Consider the following 24,254-nt stretch of genomic DNA (forward strand, 5'->3'; position numbering starts at 1 on the left):
TTTTAGCAGCAATGAAAACCGTGTGCCAGTTTCTCAGTTTTACAGAAATTACTAATGAAGAAACAAGTAGTGTTTGTTTTGATTTAGAAAAGAACCTTCAAAAACTGTATTACAACACAAAATGTTAAAAAAATAAAATAACTGATTTTTTGCAGAAAAAGTATTTTTTTCAATATTTCTCTATCTTCTTTTACTCTACCATATTTGTATTTATTATTGCATAGTTTTGTTTTTTATATTATTTTATTACAGAAATAAATTATTATTATTTTACTGTATTACATTACCAGTGTAGATGGCATATTAAGGTAGTACCACTAAGCTAGCTACCTAAACATCGGTTATTGTGACTATCGGTTATAATGACCTAAAATCATCAGTTCCTTGGAGGTCACTATAAACGATATTTACTGTACTTCAGTAGATGTTAATATAAAATGATTTTTTTTTTGCAGACAAATCTATGTTATTCAGAAACTTCTTAGAGCATGAGTAGCCTTATCATATACAGAACATGTAAGGAATGGTTAAGGTTACTACACAAGAGAAACAAAGGAATTGTTCTGGATTTGCATGAGCTAGCAAAAAAAAACAATGTTTATAAAATTCAAAAATTCATTGATAAATGAAATAAAAGTAGGTCATAAATTAAATAAAATAATCCAGAGTAGTAAAAATTGAAACAGTGATGTGTTCATTTAATAAATTATTCCCAAATATGAAAATATATAGAGTCATTATTCTATAACTTTTCATTTCAGCTTTGTTAAAGACTTATCTCACACACACATGCACACATAGTGGTTCAGTCAACTCATATAAGTACATTCGTGAAAGATTACTACTTTTATATAGTTTCTTGTATCCTGTTTGATTGAATGTCCTCATTGTAGGATTGGATGCCATATTTTTTATTATAGTTGTATTGAAAAATCGATTACAGAATCAGTATATAGTTTTTTAAACATTTTGACAGTCTCTGATGTTGATTATGGTATCTACAATGTAATATTTACTTTTTGTTTCTTGTTTAGGCTCAAGTTTTAGTTAAACAATTACGAGAGAAATTTTCAGCCACATTTGAAATATATCCAACAGTAGTTCTATTAGATGCTCAAGCAGCTCATTCAACTGGTATTAAACAATTGAAGACTTGCCTTTCATCAATTAAATCTAAATTAATTCAGGTTAGTAAATGTTTTTAATTTATTATGTTTCAAAATAATTTTATTAATATATATTAATCATTATCAATACAGAAATTTTTTCTGTATTATATATGGCAGTAATTTGCAGTACCATTTTTATTAATGATTTAAAAGATTTGCTTTCAGATAAGTATTTCTTTGTTAGCTATTTTATCGTATAAGTTGTGATTATTGTTAATTTTCTGCTTTGACAGTGCTTTTAGTCAAAAAGCTAGCTCTTTTGTATTTAAAAAAAACAATACTACGTCTTTCAGTAATTTAAGGATGTAGCTTTATTCATCTAAGTTAATAAGTTAAATTTTAAGGTTAAGATATATATACAAACCATTTCATTTCCTGATCTATTTTAAGTTTATTTATTTTTTTTAATAAAATTAAAATTTGCTTATTGTAGAACTCACTATTTTGAAACAAGAATAAAATTGCATTCTCAGCATTTACTAAACTTGAATGTCATTGTGTTGTGTAATGGATAATTTGAGAGTGATAGTGGTTAATTGGCTTGGACTTGACTGTATGAAGAGTTGTTTTTAAATTTTGGGGTTATTTGTCACATTGTTTCTAAAATTCTGCAGTGTAATGCTATTATTTATATACCCTGCTATAACAGGTAGACACACTAAAAATAAAAAAAATTTTTTTTATCGATCGTGATGATGAGAAACAGCATGAAAGATAAATTAGATGCTTGTGAGGAATGGAACCTAATGAAAATGAAGAAGTCTAGTATGCTAATCACCATATCATCAAGCTGGCCACTGATATGGAATTTATTATTTATTTCAAGCACACTTATAATTACAGCTATATAAAGAAAATGATCTTTTCTGTTTGTTCACAATAACTGAAAAACTAATGAACCAATCATTATGAAATTTTAACTGTGGCTTTCTTATGACTACTGGAATATTTACCACAGTTCAATCCTCATCAATATTTACTTTACAAATTATAAAAAAATATAAATAAATAGTCTAGACTTCTAGTAAATTCAATATCATTGGCCATACCAGTCATTATATATATATATTTTTTTTTTTGACTTCTTCAGTCAGTTATTATGTGATTTATTAAATTTAATGTCACTGTCTATAAAGATCAATTTGTATTATTATCGTAATATACATAAAAACAAATTAGTTTGATAATAAAATTAAAGAGAATGACGACAATTTTACATATTTTTGTTAACAACTAAAATTTTGTTATTCATCCAAATTAATTTATTTTATTTGGTAAGCTGTGAATATTGAAAACTCAGAGAGCAAACAGCTCACTCATAATTACTAAAAACTATTTCCAAGTTCTATATGCATGCAGCATGGGCAAAGGCATGACAGGGAATACTAATATATTTAAATCCTATTAAAAACCACCTAGTACAGAATATTGAGATAAGCCTTGTCTTACCTTAATTCCATTGCATAATAAAAATACTCAGTGATAATTGTATATTAATTTACATGAGTGCTGCTATCTGTTGCAGTTTTTATAAAAACATCTCCCTCAAACACTGTTTAAGGTTTATCAGATTTAAATTTTGTTTGTATATATATATATAAATATATAAATTCATTGAAAAATATTATAATTAATTTTATGTCATCTTTATTAATTTCTAAATTTTTGTTAATATCAGAAATAGAATGTTTATTAAGTGGTCTGCCACATTAGATAAACATAATTTATTATTTTTGTAATTTTTATAATGTTCAAAAATCTAGTATTTGTTTTTTAAATATTTTATTATGTGGTTATTGGATTTGTATGCTGGTTTAAATATTTCTTTATTATAAGTTTTATTAATGTTTTCAATGATATTGTCAGTGTATGAATACTTTATGGATATTTTTTCTGTCTCATTACATATTGTTTGTAAGGTAGCTATTTTGTTATTGTGTTTTGATAGTTGTTTTTTCTTCCATTATGAATCATGAGACCTTGCCGATGGTGAGGAGGCCTGAGTGCTCAGTGATACAGAGTAGCTGGACTGAAGGTGCTACCATATCGGAGAGGTATCTGTTGTTAGCTAAACTAAGAAGTGATTCCTGAAAGAGGGCAGAAGTTCTTTCAGTAGTTGTTAAGGGCATAGGTCAGGAAGACTTAAATGGCCATATCAACATCATTCAATCTTCTGAGTACTGCACAGCTGAAAGCAATGGAAAACTACAGCTGTGTTTTTTCCAAAAAAATGTAGCTCTCTGCATTTTCAGGTAACAAAGATGGAGGCGCCTTCCTTGGTGAAATATTCCGAAGGTAAACCAGTCCCTGCTCGGATCTCTGGGTGGGGACTACCAAGGAAGAGTCACCAGAAAATTATAAAATAACATTCTACAAGTCGGAGCATGGAACTTTCTAACACATAACATATAAAAAGGGATGAAAATTTAATAATAGTCTTGGATTGAAATGCAAGCATCAGAGAAGGCAAGAAAGGAAATATTATGGGTGAATATGAGCTGGGGAAAGGGAATGAAAGAGGGGGCTGACTTATTGAGTTTTGTAAGAAGTATAATTTAGTAATTGCCAACTTCCAGTTTAAAAATTATAATAGAAGAATATACACATGGAAAAAGCCTGGTGATACTGCAAGGTATCATATATTTTATAGCATGGTTAAACAAAGATTTAAAAATTAACTTCTCGACTCCAAAGCATATCCTAGATCAGACATTGATTGCGACTGTAATTTAATGATAATGAAATGTAGATTGGGGTTTGAAAACCTGTAGAAAAGGTGTCAGATGGATTGGTGGAATTTAGAGAAGCTTAAGGAAGAGAAGATAAAGAAGATTTTTGAGGAGTACATCACAAGAGGTTTTAGTAAAACTGATAAGGTAAAAAATATAGAAGAATGTTAAAAAAGAAATTCTTAAATCAGCAGAAGCGAACTTAAGCGGAACAAAGAGAACTGATAGGAAACCTTGAATATCAGAGGAAATATATAGTAAGTCTGAAAAGTTCTTGAACTAAATTTTTGTAGTCGATACAAGTAGTGCCATATCTCGGACAACCAAGGAACTGTATAGTATGATGTCTGACGATTGTGTGTACAAAATTTCATCACGTTTTGTCATTCCAGTCTCGAGTTATATTTGGCCACGTATAGTGTGTTCATGTGACCTTGTGCAAGCTCGCGACATGGAACAGAGAAGCGCAATAAAATTTTGTGTTTGACTTCAAAAGTTTTTTATTGAAACTTATTCTTTGAAACAACAAGCATTCAGTGATGAAGCCGCATCTCATACTACAACATACATGTGTTAGGAATGGTTTAAAGACGGTATAGAGTCATTGGATGATGACGAACCAAGCAGGAGGCCATCAACAGCTGTTCATGACGAAACCGTAATGCAAGTGCTCGCATTCCTGCTCAAACAATCTCACCTCATCCTTCAGGCCGTAGCAGAAAAGCTAAAGATCGGTAAACATGCGGTACATACAATTCTAACAGAAAGAATGAACCACTGAAAGGTGTGCTGACGTTTTGTTCCACACTTCTTGAACAAAGAACAAAAACAGTTGTGTCATTCTTGCGCTCAAGACTTCATTGAAACTGCCGGTAGCGACCCATATTTTTGCAAACAATTGTAACTAGGGATGTAAGCTGGTGCTTCATGTATGATCCGCAAACAAAGTGAGAATCCTCTGTTTGGTTGAGTCCTGAAGCACAAAGATCGGCAAAAGTCAGGCAGAAAAATGAAGAATAAAAAAAAAATGTTGATTGCAATCTTCAACTCAAAGGGCCTGATTCATCATGAATTTGCCCAATCTGGTCAAACCAAGAAATTCTAAATTTTATTTGGAAGCAATGAAACACTTGATGCTTCACATTTGTCGAATTCGGCTCGAGTACCAGGATCCAAACAGTTGCACTCTCTTGCACGACAATGCCCTGGCACACATGGCAACAGTTTTAACACATTAATTCGCCACAAATCAAATCACCATCTTATCCCTTTTTTTTATTCACCTGACTTGGCTCCAGCAGACTATTTTCTGTTCCCGAAACTCAAGTTGACAATGAAAGGCCACTTTTTCGAAAACATTCCAGCCATCCAAAGTACTTGCATCAAGCAGTTGATGGCGATCCCACAAAGTGATTTCTCCAGAATGTTTTACAGGCTCTAGTGGTGCTGCAGCAAGTGTATAACTAGGGAAGGGTTCTATGTAGAAGGCTGATGTGAGTAAATTCATTTATCTTTAAATTTGTATTTTTATTTAATTTTGTTCGGGAATTTTTCAGACTTACTGTGTATTGTAGCTGATGGATGAACGTAGAAAGTATAAGAATGCTAGTGATGAAGAAGGGAACTATCAACAATTAAGAAATACTATAAACAAGAAGTGCAAATTAGCAAAAGAAGAGTAGATTAAAGAAAAGTGTTCAGAAGTGGGAAGAGAAATGATTACTGGTAAAATAGACAGCATACATGAAAGTTTTGTGGTACATAATGTAATATCTAATAATGTGTCAAATAAATATGGTACACCGATTTATAACACGAAAGAAAGGTCAATAGGTGGGTGGAATATATTGAAGAGTTATATGGAGGAAATGAATTAGAAACTGGTGTTATAGAGGAAGAATAGAAGGTCGAACAGGATGAAAAGGCAGATACAATACTGAGATCTGAATTTAAAACAGCATTAAAAGATTTGAATGGCAGAAAGGCTCCTGGGATAGACAGTATACCTGCAGAATTACTGTGCAGTGAGTGAAGAAGCGATAGATTATACAAACTGGTTTGTAATATTTACAAAAAAAGGGATTTTCAGTCAGACTTCAAAAAGAGTGTTATTGTCATGATAGAAAGAAAAGGAGCAGATAAATGTGAAGAATACAGAACAATTAGCTTAACTACTCACACATGAAAAAGCTTAACTAGGATTCTGTATAGAAGAATTGAGAGGAGAGTGGAAGAACTGTTAGGAGAAAACCAATATGGTTTCAGGAAAAGTATAGGGACAAGGGAAGCAATTTTAGCGCTCAGATTAATAGCAAAAGGAAGATAAAAAAAAAAACCATCATACATAGCATTTATAGACTTAGAAAAGGATAACATAAACTGGAATAAAATGTTCAGCATTTAAAAAAATGTAGGGTTCAAGTATAGAGAAAGAAGAACAATTGCTAACATTTACAGGAACCAAACAGCAACAGTAATAATCGAAGAACATTAGAAAGAAGCCATAATAAAAAAGAGAGTCCGACAAAAATGTTCCCTATCCCTGTTACTTTTTAATCTTTACATAGAACTAGCAGTTAATGTTAAAGAACAGTTTAGACCCAGAGTAACAGTGCAAGATGAACAGATAAAGATACTACGATTTGCTGATAATATAATAATTCTAGCTGAGAATAAAAAAGATTTAGAAGAAACAATGAATGGTATGGATGAAGTCCTACACAAGAACTACCGCATGATAATAAACAAGAAAAAAATGAAAGTAATAAAATGTAGTAGAAATAATGTAGATGAACTACTGAATATGAAAATTGGAAGAGAAAAGATTATGAAGGTAAAAGAATTCTGTTACTTAGGAAGTAGAATTACTAAAGATGGACGAAGCAGGAGTAATATAAAATATTGAATAGGACAGGCGAAACGAGCTTTCAGTCAGAAATATAATTTGCTTACATCAAAAATTAATTTAAATGTCAGGAATACATTTTTGAAAGTATATGTTTGGAGTGTAGCTTTATGTGTAAGTGAAACTTGGACGATCAGATTACCTGAGAAGAAAAGATTAGAAGCCTTTGAAATGTGGTGCTATAGCAGAGTGTTAAAAGTCAGATGGGTGGATAAAGTGACAAATGAAGAGGTGTTGTGACAAATTGATGAAGAAAGAATCATTTGGAAAAATATAGTTAAAAGAAGAGACAGACTTATAGGCCACATAGTAAGGCATTCTGGAATAGTCGCTTTGATATTGGAGGAGCAGGTAGATTGAAAAAATTGTGCAGGCAGGCAACATTTAGAATATGTAAAACAAATTGTTAGGGATGTAGGATTTGCAGGGTATACCGAAATGAAACGTCTGGCAGTACAAAATCTTGGATAGCTGCATCAAACCAGTCAAATGACTGAAGAAAAAAAAAAGTGCTTTTATAAATATTATTAATTAAAGTAGTATGATATCCATTTTCAAGTGCTATATATTTTATATTTATTTCATCATTTCTTATTAATACTGTAACATGTAGCAGCATTCATGTAAATTAATAAGCAATTATCATTATTTTAGTATTTTTATTTTTTGATTTAATAAAAAAATTATTTCAATCATGACTGAGGATGCGGGATACTGCGAAAGTACTTTCATGAAAAATGAGGTAAATATAGCTTATCTCATTATTCAGTACTAGGTGGTTTATTCAATATAATTTATCTGTACAGAGGAATAATATGAATCTTAAAAAGATTAATTTCAGTAAAATATATATATATTTACATATATATACACATATATATATTTATAAAGATCATTTCAAGAAATCAGGGCATAGTCCCCCAAATCAAAATAAAGAAAAAACTTTATATCAACATATGTCTAGAAACCCTTAATTTACCGGCTCTGTGCCATTTTGTACCTTTAACATAAAAATTTATTTCTCGGGAATGGTTATTCTTATAAAGGTAAAATTTTTTATACTGCTAAAATATTTAGATGTTTTACTTGTATATAAATAATGAACATGATCTCTCAATCCATTTTAAAATGGTGGCCATAAAGACTTTTTAATTGTTAATATCTTTGCAACTACTGGTTTATCTAAATATTATGTTTTACAAAAAATCTTAAGTTAATGTTAGAGAAAAAATTATACCTTATTTATTAAATCTGTACATAAATAACAAACTTATGACAAAAGTTTTGAAGGAGTAATTCTAGATTTAAAAACCAGTTTTCATTTTTTCCTGAAAAATTAAATAACTTTACAAATCTCAACAGGAATAATTTTATTAATGTTAAAAACATTCAAAACATTTACCTCCTATGGTTTCCATAGGGGTGTTGCATACAACTCTCTTTAAATGGCCCCATAAGAAAAAGTCAAAAGGACTGAGTTCGGAAGACTTTGCAGACCATGTTACTGGGCCTCCTCAGTCAATATATCTGTTTGGATATGCTTCATGTAAGTAATCTCAAACTTGTAATCTGTTATGAGCTGGAGCCCCGTCCAGCATGAACCACGTTTTGTTTCATGTTTTTAGTGGCAAATTTTTGAGTAAAAGTAGGAAACCAGCTGTCAAGAAATGTAAATTTATTTCATCAGTGAGCATTTCAAGTGAAAAACAGATAAATAGATTATCCAGAACTAAGGTCTACCAGAACTATAGGTCATCCAGAACTAAGTGATAACTAAATGAACTAAGAAATAAGTGATCAGCTCATATATATACAGAAAATTGATATTGGTGACAGTTCTCTGAAATGGCATGAGAGTTTTCAGTTGAACACATGTAGGTGTTACTAATGGCCGATCTTGTAAATTTGGCTTCATAAGGAAAATATCATTCAAAAAATTCAGAATAGTACATTTTCGCATAAGCCATTGGCAGAGCCAAACACAGTGAGCATAATCTTAAGGTAAAATAGATTGTACTTGCTGATAGTAATAGACATGGAGTTGCTGCTCATGTAAAATCTTCCAAACTGTTGCATTACTAGCACTGAACTCAAGGCCACCTCTAGTTCTTTTTTTGGGATGGTTAGATATAACATCTAACGCACCCTTCTCGAATCTGGGTGTACATATTGAATATAGTCATTCTGATTTACCACGTTTTTCAGGTTTTAAGATTCCTGTGTTTCTTAAGTCATCTATGAATTGATGAATACATTGTGTGAGAAGATAACACTCAATTGGTAAAGTGTTCCTGATAGAGCTGTTTCGCCTCTCACTGGGTAAATAGCAAAAGACAAACTGGGTTATTAGTTTTTACATTTACAACAATGATTTATTAATTACAACACTACTGATTTTCAATATTATTTAATTGTAATATTATTAAATTATTATAATTTATCACATGATAACAGTGATAGAATTATTCCAGTTGAGATTGTGTGAAATTATTTAATTTTATTTGGGAGGAAATGAAAACTGGCTTTTTAATCTAGAGTAACTCACTCAAGAATCATTGCTGAAACTTTGTCATTTATGAATGGATATGAATAAATACAGTGTCATTTTTTTTTTGCCATGAACACTTAATATTTTTTTGTTAGCATAACATTTAAATAAACCAGCAGTTGCAAAGATATTAGCAATTAAAAAGTTCACATGGCTGCCATTTTAGAATGGATTGAGAGATCAGGTTCATTATTTATACACAAATAAACCTCAAGTACCCTAGCAGTATACAAAATTTCAGCTCGATATGATTAACCATCCCTGTCAAATAAATTCTTAAGCTAAAAGTACAAAATAGCAGATAGCCGGTAAACTAAGTGTTTCTGGACAAATGTTGATATAAAGTTTTTTCTTTACTTCGATGTGGGGGACCATCCCCTGAATTCTTGAAATGTTTTTTATAAACATCCTGTATATAATTTTTTTAGATTAAATTTACCTTATTAATTTACAAAAACCGGTTTTTATTGTATTCCACATTTTCAGTTGGTATTCAGTTCTATTCTTTTTCATTAAAAATTATTTTTTTTCATAATTTTTTAATTTTGTTCTTTAAATTAGAGAATTCCATTTGACAATGTAAAATATTATAATTTCTGGAACAAAATTGACAAATTGTTAAAAAATAATAAGTTGTAATGTAAAAAAATTGAATTAATACAAATTAAAGATCTGGGATATCACAAAAATCCGTTATTGGAAATTAATAAGGTAAATAATTTAACTTATCTAATTACTGTTTTGTTTTTTTTTTTGTGTGTGTGTGTGTGTGTGTATTATATTAATAACAGACACAAAAGTAAAATAACTTATTGGAAATTAAGAACATTCCATAACTAGTAATTAAATTGATTTCATTAATACAGCATTATACTCCCCCTCCCCTTTGTGAAGTTCCTTAGGTAAAAATGTTACAACAATGTATTACAACAAAGCAGAATTATAATTTACATTTGCACAATTCTCAGTGCTCATTTATCAGTGTTCCGACTCGATATTTAAAATTATCTTTGAATACATCAGGCCATATATCAAATTTTTAACCACTGTCAGATTTAAATTACATTATTAACAATTATACTGGAATGAATCAGTTCTTGTCGATTTAACATCTCTTAAATACTTGCCTATTTTGTATTTTGTTTTTCAAATTGAGTATGTTGTAAAATGGACTTTAAAATACTTCCTGAATGACTAGCTAAAATGTTTAAAAACATATTTTCTGTTACAAATTAACTTGATACATATTAATATGTTGTAGATTCTTAAGAGAACCATTCATGTTCATTGTACTGATTGATAATGTTATGTTTGTGACACTTCTGTATGGATTTCTTATGATTTTAGAAGTAATTAGCTTGTAATAATACTTTTCTCTTTGATAAGGGAAAAATATTCATATGCATACAGAATGTATAGTGGCATAGCAAATGCTTAATTCAGTGAAATCACATAATTTTCTGGGTAGAAGAAACATAAAAAATTATATTTCTTGCCAAATTAGTCATTACTTTTGTATCTTATTACTTATTTATTTTATTGATATCGTATGCTCATTTACTTATTACATTTTAAATGACATTGAATCATACATCTTTTTTTAAGTAGTTGTATGCTAAAGTTCTTCAAATTAATTATGATTGTTCTGTTTAGTTTTTTAAATATATTTTATTATTATTTTAGTTGTATTATTGTAAAATTATTTAATTTTACTGATAATATTAATGATAATCAACAGTAATAACAATAGTGTAGGGTTGTTGTTTTATGAGTGTGGTGATGGTAATAGTGGTTAATTGGCCATGGTAGCAGGATAGAAAGAACGTGTCATCTGGTGATGGTGGTGGTTTTGCTTTTATTTATGGTGGCGGTGGTGAAAGTAAAAGTCAGCTACACAACAAGGGTTATCGTCTACTTCGTGAATCTCCTACTAAACAAGACACATTCCCTACAAAGTTAAGTAGTGTTTAAGGTGTCATTATTCATTAATCATTTGTTGTTTGTGTTTTGATTTAAGCACAGCTGTTATTGTAATATTCATCCATTCAGTTTTCATTTTCTATTTTTTTTTTGTTCTCTTTTTCCATTAAATTGTTGTACTATTTCAGTCCTAAATCTTTTCTTTTTTTATAAGATAAACATTTAAAGATATATTATTGGTATTTCTTGCAGTTTCATTGTTAAACATTAGAGGAACAAATGCTTAACACTTTGCTACATAATTTGTGTTTACCTAATTACTATTAAAAAATATATATATATATATATATATATGTTTAATTTTCACCATATAAAAGAGTTATGCTTTGTTTTTCGTATTTAACATTTTTTTGTCTTATATGACTTGAGGAAGCTTTCTAAAACAGCTTATAAAAATAATGTCTGGTTATTGCTGAATTTTAGATTATTTCAATACCACCACCTATTCAGTCTTAATAAATATCATAACTTTTATTTTTATTATGTGTATTGTTATCTCTGAAACCTATATCCCTATCCCAAGGAGAGTTTAGAGATGAGGATTTTGAGTCACCTTATTTCACAGCCAATGGTTTTGATGGGAATGATGTAGGTAGCACCATTCTTGGTGGTTGGATTTCAATTAACCACACATCTCAGGAATGGTTGACCTGATGACCTGAGACTGTACAAGATTACACTTCATTTACATTCATACATATCATCCTCATTCATCCTCCAAAGTAGTACCTACGGTGGTTCTGGAGGCTAAACAGAAAAAGAGAGAGAGGTAACACTATGCCCAGTTTCTTTTAATTTAACCTTTGTCAACAAAAATTAGATACAATTTGTTCTTTAATCATCTGTAGAATCATCTATTAAGTTATAAAATAAATTAAATTTAATTTTTACTGTTTATAACACTTTGAGTTTTGATTATGGATTTATATTGTGATTTATTTTATTTTGTTTGTTGACAGAATCCTAGATCATTAGTGTTAGTTTTTATAGGTAACCGTTTAGTTTTTGTAATTATTCATATAATGGTAATTATAAACTGATGTAGACATAGTGAGGGTATTTTTATAAGTAAAAATTTATGCAAGAAAATCTCAAATGTGATAATAAGTAAAAATTAATTTTGTGGAGCAATAAGGAAACTGTATAAAAAATATAAAAAAAAGTTAAAATAAATACCCAAAAGTTACATTTTTGCAAAATTGCAAAGAAATTAGTCCAGTAGTTTCAGAAAACATACTGTCATGCATTTGGAGTGTAGAATTTTAATAATATTGTATAGATATTTGTTTATCTAGTTAGAGTTTTTTTGTGTTCAGTTTAATTTTACCTTGCCCAGAGATTTTTCACTATGTACCTTCTTTCTTTATGTATATAAGGAAATTTAAAATCTAAAAACCATATTTATTACCTTAAATTTTTACAGAACGTAACAATAGACAATTCATCTCAATATTTGTTTTTTTATTTGCAAATGATTATACTTTACAAATATGTATTTTTAAGATGGCAACCAGCAGCACAATGTGTTTTAAACTGAAAAATTTATCTTTTTTTCTGTTAATTTTAAGAAACATTCCTATAAAGTATGTGCAGATAATTATAGTGACTATAATTATATAGTGACTATTGTCACTTTATTACTCCATATAGTGACAATAGTCACTACGTAGTGAAACATTTTTAAATTCGCCAAGTTATAGCAACTATTTGATTTTTTAAGAAATTTAATTTTTAAATTTAGTTTTTAAAAAATATATAGAAATAATAATTTTCATTAATTTTATAAATTCATAAAAATTCCTTGTAGTGCTGAAAATATGTGTCCAAAGTTAGTATTCTATATAATGTACATTGCATGTTAAAAATATGCTATATAATAATTAATGTTAATAATAAGTTTTTATCAATTTTTTAAATTAACATTAAGAAAATAGATTTATTCTATCTCGTTTATACCATATTTATAGGGAGATATGACAGAATCTACATACAGGCTTACACACTGTATAATAGTTAGGCCTACCATACAAACTTTTTTATTTCATTTGATAATAAACGTTAGCCTTTCTTGTATTAACTAACAACATGAGTAACTTGAAAATTATTTTATGCCTGAAGTTACTTTACTATCGTTTACAATAATGGACTACATATTTATCCTACTACTTATCTATATCTTAAAAGAGGTATGTAATGGGTTCAGTAATAATTAGAATTAATTAGGTATTACATAAAGTATCTTGAATAATATGTTTTAATAATTAAAATAGATTGTTTAAACAGATTTTATTAAAAGATAAAAAATTAGCTAAAGCTTACTTTGTAAAAAATCTAGGGAATAGAGAATAATTTTTTACATTTATAACATGAAAATCATTCTTGTAGTAATTTAAAGATTTCAACCTCCAGTCATGTAATATTTTTATTATTAATCAACCTCTATTTTTTATAAAAGTCTGTTATTTGAATTTGTTTTTTTGTATAGTATACCTTGTAAATGTGCTTTTTGTTTAGTGTACCTTGTAAATGTGACTTCTGATTGAATTAAGTCATAACTTTTCACTAAATTGATGTTTTCTGTGCTTTGAACCATTTGAATCTTGTTTGTATGACATTAAGAGCCTTATCCAATGAAAGAAATGTTTTCTTTGCTGCCTTCATTTTTGTCATTTTTTATGTCTTTGTACTTATTTTCTTTTTTAATCATGCACTCTACTGTGTCTTTGTTGGTTATCGTTTTATTTGTAATTGGCGTGCTTTTATATATATTTGCCTACTGCATCACAAATGTCTGTTATATCTGAATGTCCAGTTTTATCTTTTAACTGACTAAATGCTAATCAGTGTTAATCGACCATAAGCTGATAATTCTTCACTTGTTTCCTTATTTTCTTCTCTAGCATGAAAAATTTCTTAGAATCAGACCTAGTAGTTTTGAATTTTATTTATTATTTCTAATTTTCCTTATATTATCCTACAAAATTAAATGTTTAACAAGAAACATTTTTTGTACGAGAATAAGTATTCATGATAAAAAAGATTAAGGCAACATTATTTACCGGTATGATATCTGTATCTGTGCTATATACAGAACATAGAAATAAACTGGGAAGTGGTGAATTATAAATTTCCTACATTATTATATTAGGTTCCAGGTTTGAATTCGTAGTGTTATTCATGTAATTCAAAATTTATTCCTCTTTATAAAAAAGTACATAAATAAAATAGGACATTTAATGAAATAAGGGAAATTCAAAAAATTGATCCATTAATTAACAAAACATTAGTAAAATAATTATGTAGCAAAAGAGTTCACATTGGTTTTACCCAGCAGGTAATATTTTATTGAATTTAATAAAAATTAATCTATTTTTTGTTACAAAACTTTAATATGAGTCATCATTATCTTGTTTAAATATTCTTCCAGGCCACAAAAATATCCATTCTTAGCAGACCCTTGATACACCTTTATTTTTTCGTATAATCTTTCAATAAATATTATCGTAATTTAAGATAATTTATATTACTCCATATTCAGTAGTTGTACTATTCAGTATATTCTATTCTTAAAATTTTATAAAAAATAAAACATCAAGGCATTGTTTTCATTTTTCTCAGTATTACCTATTCCGTCGTAATCCCAAAATTCTATTTAATATTTTCTTTAATTCTGGCTATTATTATCTACGTTTATACTTGTGCATGTTGATGGTAGGAACCAGAGTATTTTTTTTAAATTTTAATTCAGTGATATCTGATTGTAGCTTACATCAGTAATGAATGCATCCTTATTCATCAATAATTCTCAGTTTCCTACTGGTATTTTGAGTACTGTTGTTTATTCACTTTTCACCATTTCATTTGATTGCTTTGTTAAAAAAAATAAAATATATATATATTAATATTTTTATTAAAATAAGTGTTAAATTTGGTGTGCATAATTTTTTTGTCTTTTAAAATAGCTAGTGTAAGGATCGTTCTCTTTTTTCAAATGATGTGGCATTTAGCATTTTGTGCAGTGGCACCTTTTGATTTTCAATTAAATTTTTTTAATTATTTTTTATCTATCTTTTTTTCCATTATTTTCACTAGCATTATCATTTTCATCTACATTTTCATTGTTGTTTGGCAGATTATGACACTGTAAAAACCAGCGTTTGACTTACACCTGTATTTTATGTAAACATGTCTTATTACACACATGTGTGTTATATGTTTTATTTGTAATGAACTTCACAATTTTTTTAAACACTGTAGCATAAACACATTGTTTTGATTATGAAGTATAACATTTACTAATTCGTGTTTATGTATAATGGTATATTTTTGTATAGAGATAATTTAAAACATGTACAAATTTTTGTTTATTTCATTTTAATTAAATGTTGTTCATTTCTGTGTAGTAATGATTTAATATATTCATTAAAATGTCTTGTTGTAAGAACATATTCTGAATTATAGGATTACATAACTTTAATTTTTGTGGGTTTTTTAACGTTTTTATATATATATTTATACAGATTATTACTTAGTTCATAGAAAATTTGTAAAAATAACTGATTACCTTAAAATATTATGTATATTTAAAGAAGAAAAGATTATATACAGACAAATCTGAAAACTTCAAGAAATGAAATCTTTTATATTCATAATATTGATTGAACCAATAAATCCAATCATACTTCAGGTAAGGAATGCAGCTGTACTTATAAAATAATGTTATAAAGAAACTGTCTCTAAACCTATCTTGATTAGAATATAATTTTACTTCTATAAGTGTAGAAGCTTTTGTATTGGAGTAATGTAGAGTTAATGCTTGTCTTCGCATGCTGGACAGGAGAGGACAGTTTGAGGCCCAACCAATAGTTTTATTACAACACTAACAACTCTTAAATACAGATCTACCATGTGCTGCTTAGTTCTAATTAAAAACATATCTTGGCCTAACATCCCAACTAGAAGTACTCTTACCACTTGGGTAAGGGATACAGTTGATCGAAGGCCCTGAATTAAGAAAACTGCACTAGATAAGTTTAAGTTTCCTGAATAACATACAAATCAAATAAGCATTGTGATGCTGTTATGCATTCATTATAACTAGTTAAAGAATGATTCATCATTAGTTAACAACAGTTTCATTTGAAATATATGTATTTAGTTCATCAGTTCTGTTCACGCTGTGAATAATCATATCAGTTTGATTAATTTTATTTTGTCACTTTGAATTTGAAGTTTAAACAGTTTTTTTTTAAATCTAATAATTATTGAGCAGTTTTTTAATATTACTTTTTTCCTTTTCTTTTTCCCAGAACTTTTGAATCCAATTGTAAAAATCTTGAGAGACTTGAAATTAATTTACTTAAAAAACAGCAGTTAATTTAAATACAAAAAAAAAATTATATATCCTGCAAGTAATAAATCGTTTACTTTAATTGATCCTAAATGTTAAAAAATTGACAACTGGGACAGTTTTAAAAGTAAGCAAAAAGTTTTAGTTTATGTTCATAGTGCAGGTTCTGTTCAGTTAATAAATATAATGGATTATTGTTATGGAAGAAGTGGAACGCTTGCTCATAATTGGAATCAAAATGAACATAGAAATTAATGCTTCAATGCAAGATTGATTCAAGTCAAAAGAAATATAAAAGCAAAAAGTATGCGTCTGAATTTTTAATAGCAACTGTGACTGAAAGTTGAACTGTACTAGTATACATAAGATGCATAAATACACTGTTTTATTTATGTTTATGAATCTTATCAATATGTTTTAAAATTTTTGTAATGTAATGGTGCTATATTTGAACTGAAAGAATAACAGATTTTTAAGATTCATTAATAACTAGAAATATGTTTACTGATGTTTACATCAGTAAATAAACACCAGTAAATGTGTGTTACATTTTCATGTAATACACATACAAATATACATTTCTGTGTGTGTGTGTGTGTGTTGTAGTTGTAGTTTTTTTATTAAAAATGTTTTATTTGAGACATGAAGTTTAAAGTAAAGAAAAAACCGAAATATGTGTGGATATAAAAATTTTGTGTGTAATGTTAAAAAAATAAAGTACATCCCTAATTTATGAATTTTCTCTATAATGTATAAAAAATAAGTTATTGACTATTCACACAAAGAAGGGAAGGGATTGTTTTGTTATCTAAATATGTTCTTGCAGTAATTGTTAACATATTTTTATTATCAATCTCTCCTGCAGTATATCTAAGAAACCTACTTGGCCCAGAAACTTGCCTCTTCCATCTGACTGAAAACTCCTACAATCCAACCAACAGTAATTTAATCATTTCATTTTCTTAATATTTTACTACATGGTTTAGTAGAAATGTGTGCTATTATGAATATACAAGGTCTTTTCAGAAAATAACTAAACATTTTTAATTGTACGCCAAAGGAGATATTTAGTGATATGCGGTTGACAGCATTGCCTTTCGCATAACCTCCTCTGTAACCGCATATTCTTTGATTATTGATATCTCGTTTAGGTTTCGTGTTATTGTTATTTGAGTGCAACGTGTTCAAGTGTTAGTAGTGATTTTTGTAACGTGTGATTTTTGATGATTGAACTTTTGTCTCGATGTCGTAGCCATAAACCCAGCTTTCGTCTCCCATTATGATCCCGTGCATGTTTTATCGTCATTGGCTTGTTCAAGAAGTCGCAGACAAACATCAACTCGATGTTCTTTCTGCGTTCGGTCATCAAACGAGGAACAAACTTTGCTGTAACTTAATGTATGTTCAATTATTCAGTTAAAATGTAATGGTATGATCCAATCAAGATGCTATCCTCTTCTGCAAGTTCTCTGACAGTTAATCAGCGATTTGCATGCACTAGATCATTGATTTTCTGAATGCGGGTGTCATCAATTGAAGTCAAAGGCTTTCTTGGTCATTGATCAGCTTCAGTTGACTGATGACCACTTTTAAATCATGAAAACCATTTGTAACATTGCGTACAACCCAGTGCATTATCTCCGTAAACTTTTATCAAAAGTTGAAACTTCTCTGTGAAATGTTTCTCAGATTCTCGCAAAATTTGACGTTGTATCGTTGTTAAAATCGCACATTACAAAAATCGCTACTAACACTTAAACATGTTGCAACAATCCAAGAAGATGTGGTTATAGAGGATGTTATGCAGAACATAATGCCGCCAACCGCACGTCATTAAATATCTCCATTGGTGATTAATTAGAATTGTTTGGTTATTTTCTGATCAGACCTTATATGTAATTGAAGACATAAAAATCCATGGTTTCAATCCTATGAAAGTTCACATTCATAGCCATGATTTTATATAACAGAGTAATACAGAACTTGATTATTTAATCAAAATACTGAATTTTAACTTTACAAAAAGGTTCAGTGAAAGGTCAATTATAGGAACATGATCTTCCTATAATTGAGCCTCTAACAGTATGATTGTGTGATGCTAAAAGCTTGACTTAGGACATGTTCTCCAAGAACCAATCAGGTTGTTATAGCAAGAGTCTACAGAACTGCTATATGATCAGTGTAATATCTAAGTTTTTATATGATATGGCAATCAGTAACAATTTTTAGGAAATTAAAAAATTATTATTTACAAAGTAAACTTTGCGTATACGTAAAATGCCAAACTTTCAATATAAACTTGTGTTATTTTTAGTTATTTGAAATATTGTTAAGTTGAAATTTTCTAATAATTATAATGCAGAATCAGGATAAGAATGAATCTCTTTTTTTATTACCTATTTTAAGCTTTTCATTGTGTTAAGAGTATGATACATTTTAATATTCAATCATCTAAATCATTGAATTAATTGTAAGATTTTTACAATTTAATTATCATTATTCATTAATTATATGTTCATTATAAATTAACTATTAGTATTATTATTTGATTTTATATAACTTTTCAAATGTGAGATATGAATTTGTTAATTTAAAAGTGATTTGCTTTCAATCTTTAAAAGAATTTTTTTGTTTATAGTTTTTTTTTTTAATGTAACCGCTTTGTAAATTAAAAATATCCAAAAAGGTTTTGGTGCACATTTTTTAAGTAAATTTTTTTGAGTAAATGGTTCAAAGTAGTGATATAAATCAAGAGCATGTTATATTTTAAGCTCATTCTTTATTTAGTGTTATTTTAGATTGTCGAATAATTTACATTCTGTTACAAGTAGCTGCACAGAATTTTCTTCTTGTTTTTTTTTTTTTTATAAATGTGTGTAATCTATTCTGAGGTAAAACAGAGATTTAATACAAAATTGTATTCTTTTATCTTTTTCTTAAGTCAGTGATTTGTATAATTTTTTGTGGCATGCACTTTCTGCTACAATGTATATATGACGTTTATTCTGATGGTTTGTTAAGATGTCAACTTATTGTAATGTTTCCTTTGTGTTTCATACGTAAAAGAAAAACATTATATCAACTTTTGTCGATTTGTGTGTATTTTTCTGTTTGTGTACTATTGTGTTTGATTGTCAAAACTTTTTTTAACCAAATTTACTGGATAAACTTGTTTTAATCAGACATAGAAATTTATAGAAAATTGAAATCTTAGCTCTCTGCTTTACTTTCAATTGAAATATTTTCACCTTTGATAAAACAGATCCTTGGCATTTATTTTCTCAGAATGAAATTTACAGGTAAAAAAAAAAGTGATGGAAAACATTAGACCCACTTCTCACTTGATGATACATTTTTATAATTTACATACTAAGAATTCATGTTACCAAAAAAGTTCATATACGAAAATAAATGTTAAAACAACTTTTACATTTCAAGATGATTACATATTCATTTAGTTGTAACTGTATTTCATGATTTACTTGCTGAAGGGATGCATTTAAAAAAAATTCAAGCAAGACTTAGGGAAGCAAGCAAGTTTAGGGAATAAAATATAGAAACTCTTTTTGTGAATTTTAAACATGTTATCCTTATTTGCATTGAAGACACAGTCATTTTATGATGTACTCATTACGAATTTGATTTAGTAAAAGATTTTGAGGTGGCAAGAATTAAAGCAAATGAAATTTGAATCAATTTTCATGTGAAATGCTTTTAAACATTTTGACTCATGGTTCCATTTCGAGTAATTAGTTGATAAGAATTAGTATCTGAAGGAACAGTCTATTAATTCAGCTCAAATAAAATGAAATTCAAATAATCAACATAGAAGAGTGTGAATTTTGTAAGCTTGAATTTGGTAAATTTTACCATATTTTGCATGTTGAATAAATAAACTAATCTAATAATAATAATAATAATTGTATAAAATTACAAAAAATTTAAAAGATTGATTTTCAGTTTAATGGAGATTACGTTTACCTACCACGTGTCATTTGGTATTTGCTTAATTTATTTAAGGTTATCTTTTTTCATGCATTCTTTCATTTAAAACCCGTGTTTTGTCCTCTTTCAAGTGTCCAATATGTTCTGCATTTAAATGTTAATGTTATTGTAATTATTTCAATATTAATATTCGTTGTTTGTTAAAAAATAATAAATTGGATTCAAATTTTGTTTTACATCACAAAATTGTTTACAGATGTTTATTATGATAACATTTAATGCTTTATTTTAAATTATTTACAAATAAATCTGTGATTAATAGAAGTCTTGTTAATTTTAAAAAAGTTCTTACATTACTGAATAGGTAATTCATGAATAATGTTTCAGGACTTATATGAGTAATATAGAGTTTAATTTTTATTTAAAAAAGTATTTTTTTAACTGTTTAGTTAATGTGAATTTTCTTTAATTACATAAAAGAATTGGTTTGAGAACCGTATTTATAATTTAGTTTAACTTTTTAATCAAAATAAAACAAATTAATTTTTATTTACTTTTAATATTGTTGTTAATACTTTCAATATTGTATTAATAATCATAATTATAATCTCAATTAATGGCAATTTTGTTATAATTATAAATATAGGTGGTGCCACAAATGACTGGATTTTGTAGTGCAGTACTATCATGGTTACCTACATTAAGAAAAACATCATCTACATTCCCTGTTCTGTCTTGGGATGCATTTGTTGACATGACTCGAACTCAAGTTAATCCTCTAGCTAGTGATGGACACATGCGTGAACTGTTATCACAGCTGCTTCATATGGGGGAAGTAAGTTATTTTCTGTATTAATTACATTAACATTTATGTTTTCTACAATTTTGTTGTACACTTGGTCGTCTGTAGTTTAATCATAAGCCTTATGTCTGTGAAGATGATAATATAAAGTTTTAAAATAAAAAAAAAAATTATCTCATAATTAATAGTATTAAAAGTTTTCTTCTCTTTTTGTTATTAAAAGTAGCAACAAAAATTAGTGAAAAGAGATATTTTTATTTTCTTTTTACAACATTGCATGATGTGATTTTTTTTTACTGTGCTTACAGTTTATACTGGACTGTATGTATTTATATTTATATATGTAATTTTAACCTGCCAGATTAGTCCAGTGGTTAAACTTGTCGTCATAAAATCATCTGATTTTCGAAGTTGAGAGTTCTAAGGTATGAGTCCTTGTAAAGGCACAGTTGCTTTTATATGGATTTGAATACTAGACTGGACACCAGCGTTCTTTGGTGGTTGGGTTTCAATTAAGCATACATCTCAGAAGTGATCGACCTATGTCTGTTCCAGACTACATGTTTACCAGTACATTTACACTTACATTGCACTATGTCTGCAGCTACATCAAGTCTGGCAAGCTGGTAGACGTAATTGTATTTGCCTATATACATACACCTAGACTCAACAGCAGCTGGAAAACTGATCTGATTTTAGAAAATAAACATTATATAATTTCTTTCCTTCTCTTGAGTTGTGCAATTAATAATTATTTATAAAAATGAGATTTGTATAAAACTTTTTGAATCTGTAGACTTATTATCAGTTATAAAATACTATATCAAGTAATGCATTACCATTCGTTTAACAAAATAGATTACGGTATGAAACACAAAGCTTAAAAATTTAAACACAAAACAAAATTAGACAAAGAATGTATGTAAAACTAAATGAACACATTGATGAAAATACAAATAAAAAAAGCATTCAAAAAAATAAATATTGTGAATATTTTATTAATCTATTTGAAAAAATAAGATACATAAACTTAGCAAATATATTACTTACAACAATAAAAATACAATACAACTGTTAATATCTACAATAGTGAAAATTACTACTACATTTTAAATATATAAGTCAGCAAAATATTTAAATCACAAAATGATATCACAAGATAAATCTAACAATAGTATATCATTTATAGAATTAACTAATTCAGAAATGCTATAAAAAAAGTGTCGTTAGCTTATTCTACCTGAGAAGATAACCATTCCTGAACAGCTGTTTTGACATTGTCATTGTTGTCATGGTGCTGACCATCGAGGTGCTGCTTTAAGTGCAGAAACAAGTTATAGTCACATCAGGACTGTATGGTAGGTGATCAGTTTGTTCCTAGCCAAATGACACAATGAGATCTTAGGTGTTATGAAGTGTGTGTGGTCAATCATTATCGTGAAGCAGCACAATTCCTGTACTGAGCCTGCCACACTTTCTGTTTAAGATTTTATAATGGCAGTTCAGTCATGATGTCACAATGTATCTTTGCTTATATTGCTTCTCTCCAATGTAAAAAAATCAATCAGCAACGGTACTGCTCCTGTTTATCCCAAAACACACATTGCATATGATTTTCCAGGCCGATATTGTTTGCTTGAACTTCAATTTCTTGGGAGTTGTTGAGTGTCTCCATTCCAGGGACTGTTGTTTTGATTCCAGTGTAATGTAAGACACCTATGTTTCGTCACCAATGAGAATACATCTTAAAAACAAATCACCTTCATTGCTATATCTTGTGAGAAAATTCAAAGCACTGGCCAAACATTTGTTTTTATACAACTCATTCAGAATTTTTGGTATTAAGCACCACTTCCGATAGTTCAACCCATACAATTTCATAGAGAATACGATGTAAAACTCAAGGAAATTTATTGCATAGTGATGAAATCATAAACCGTTTATTCTCAGGGGCTTTACCATTACTTCTCTGCACCAGATCATCAGTAATGACAGACGGTCGCCAACTCCATATCACATTGTATATGTTTGTACAGCTCTCTTTAAATGCCCTAGTCCATTCTCTCACCATTCCATTGTAGATAGTGTTATCTGTGTACACTTCACTAATCTGTTGATGAATTTGGCTACTTTTGTACCTCTTGCATCTAAGAAATTGATTTTTGTAGCACATGTTTTACAATCAGCAGCACTGACTATAGTCACAGTCTTTTTAAACATGCACAGGAAACTGTAAAAAAAGACTAACAATCATATAATGGTGTCTGTAGCCAGCCAATCACAGATATAATTATTCAGTGCATATGCACGAAATGGCAAGAGCTGCACTGTAGTGAACTTATATCAGAACAGTACTTACTTATAAAACTTACCTCATATGATTATCTTTCTCATACAGTAAGAATCCTTAGCTTTAATACTGTCTTAGTTTTACTGTGTTAATTTCTCAACATTTATGTCAAAAAGCATCAGTGACATTCAACATCTTTGTCATATTCCTCTTCCCATTAAAAAGAAATTTCTTCTGTAGATCCACTTTCTAAAGCGGGGTTGCTCTTATTTCATATTCTTATCTACCTTCCCTTTTATCCTTAACATAAACATTGTCATGGTCCTTGTATCACAAATGATTTAAAACATGTTGTCCTTTAGGTGTGAAATCCTTTGTATTGTTTTTCTTTGATGAAGTGACTGTAACAGTCTTAAAAGGAACTTGAACGGTTCAGGTTGGAGCATGTATATCATAGATCATGATAACTAGATCAGTCTACCAACTATTGTACTTTAAAGTAAAGTATTTATGTTTGTGATGGTAATGAAACTGTA

At 28.6% G+C, this 24,254-nt stretch overlaps 1 protein-coding gene across 1 annotated transcript in view; it reads left to right on the top strand.

The window, feature by feature from the left end:
* The window catches only part of LOC142317274 (death-associated protein kinase 1-like), a 172,896-nt gene that overhangs the window by 125,101 nt on the left and 23,541 nt on the right, over nucleotides 1-24,254 (top strand). Inside the window, exons 16-17 of the mRNA XM_075353687.1 lie at nucleotides 1,035-1,187; nucleotides 21,273-21,461. Of these exons, the coding sequence (XP_075209802.1) occupies nucleotides 1,035-1,187; nucleotides 21,273-21,461 (342 nt within the window). The remainder of the gene's footprint in view (nucleotides 1-1,034; nucleotides 1,188-21,272; nucleotides 21,462-24,254) is intronic.

The sequence above is a fragment of the Lycorma delicatula genome, chromosome 1 (genome assembly GCF_047948215.1).
Source record: "Lycorma delicatula isolate Av1 chromosome 1, ASM4794821v1, whole genome shotgun sequence".
NCBI classification, from domain to species: domain Eukaryota; kingdom Metazoa; phylum Arthropoda; class Insecta; order Hemiptera; family Fulgoridae; genus Lycorma; species Lycorma delicatula.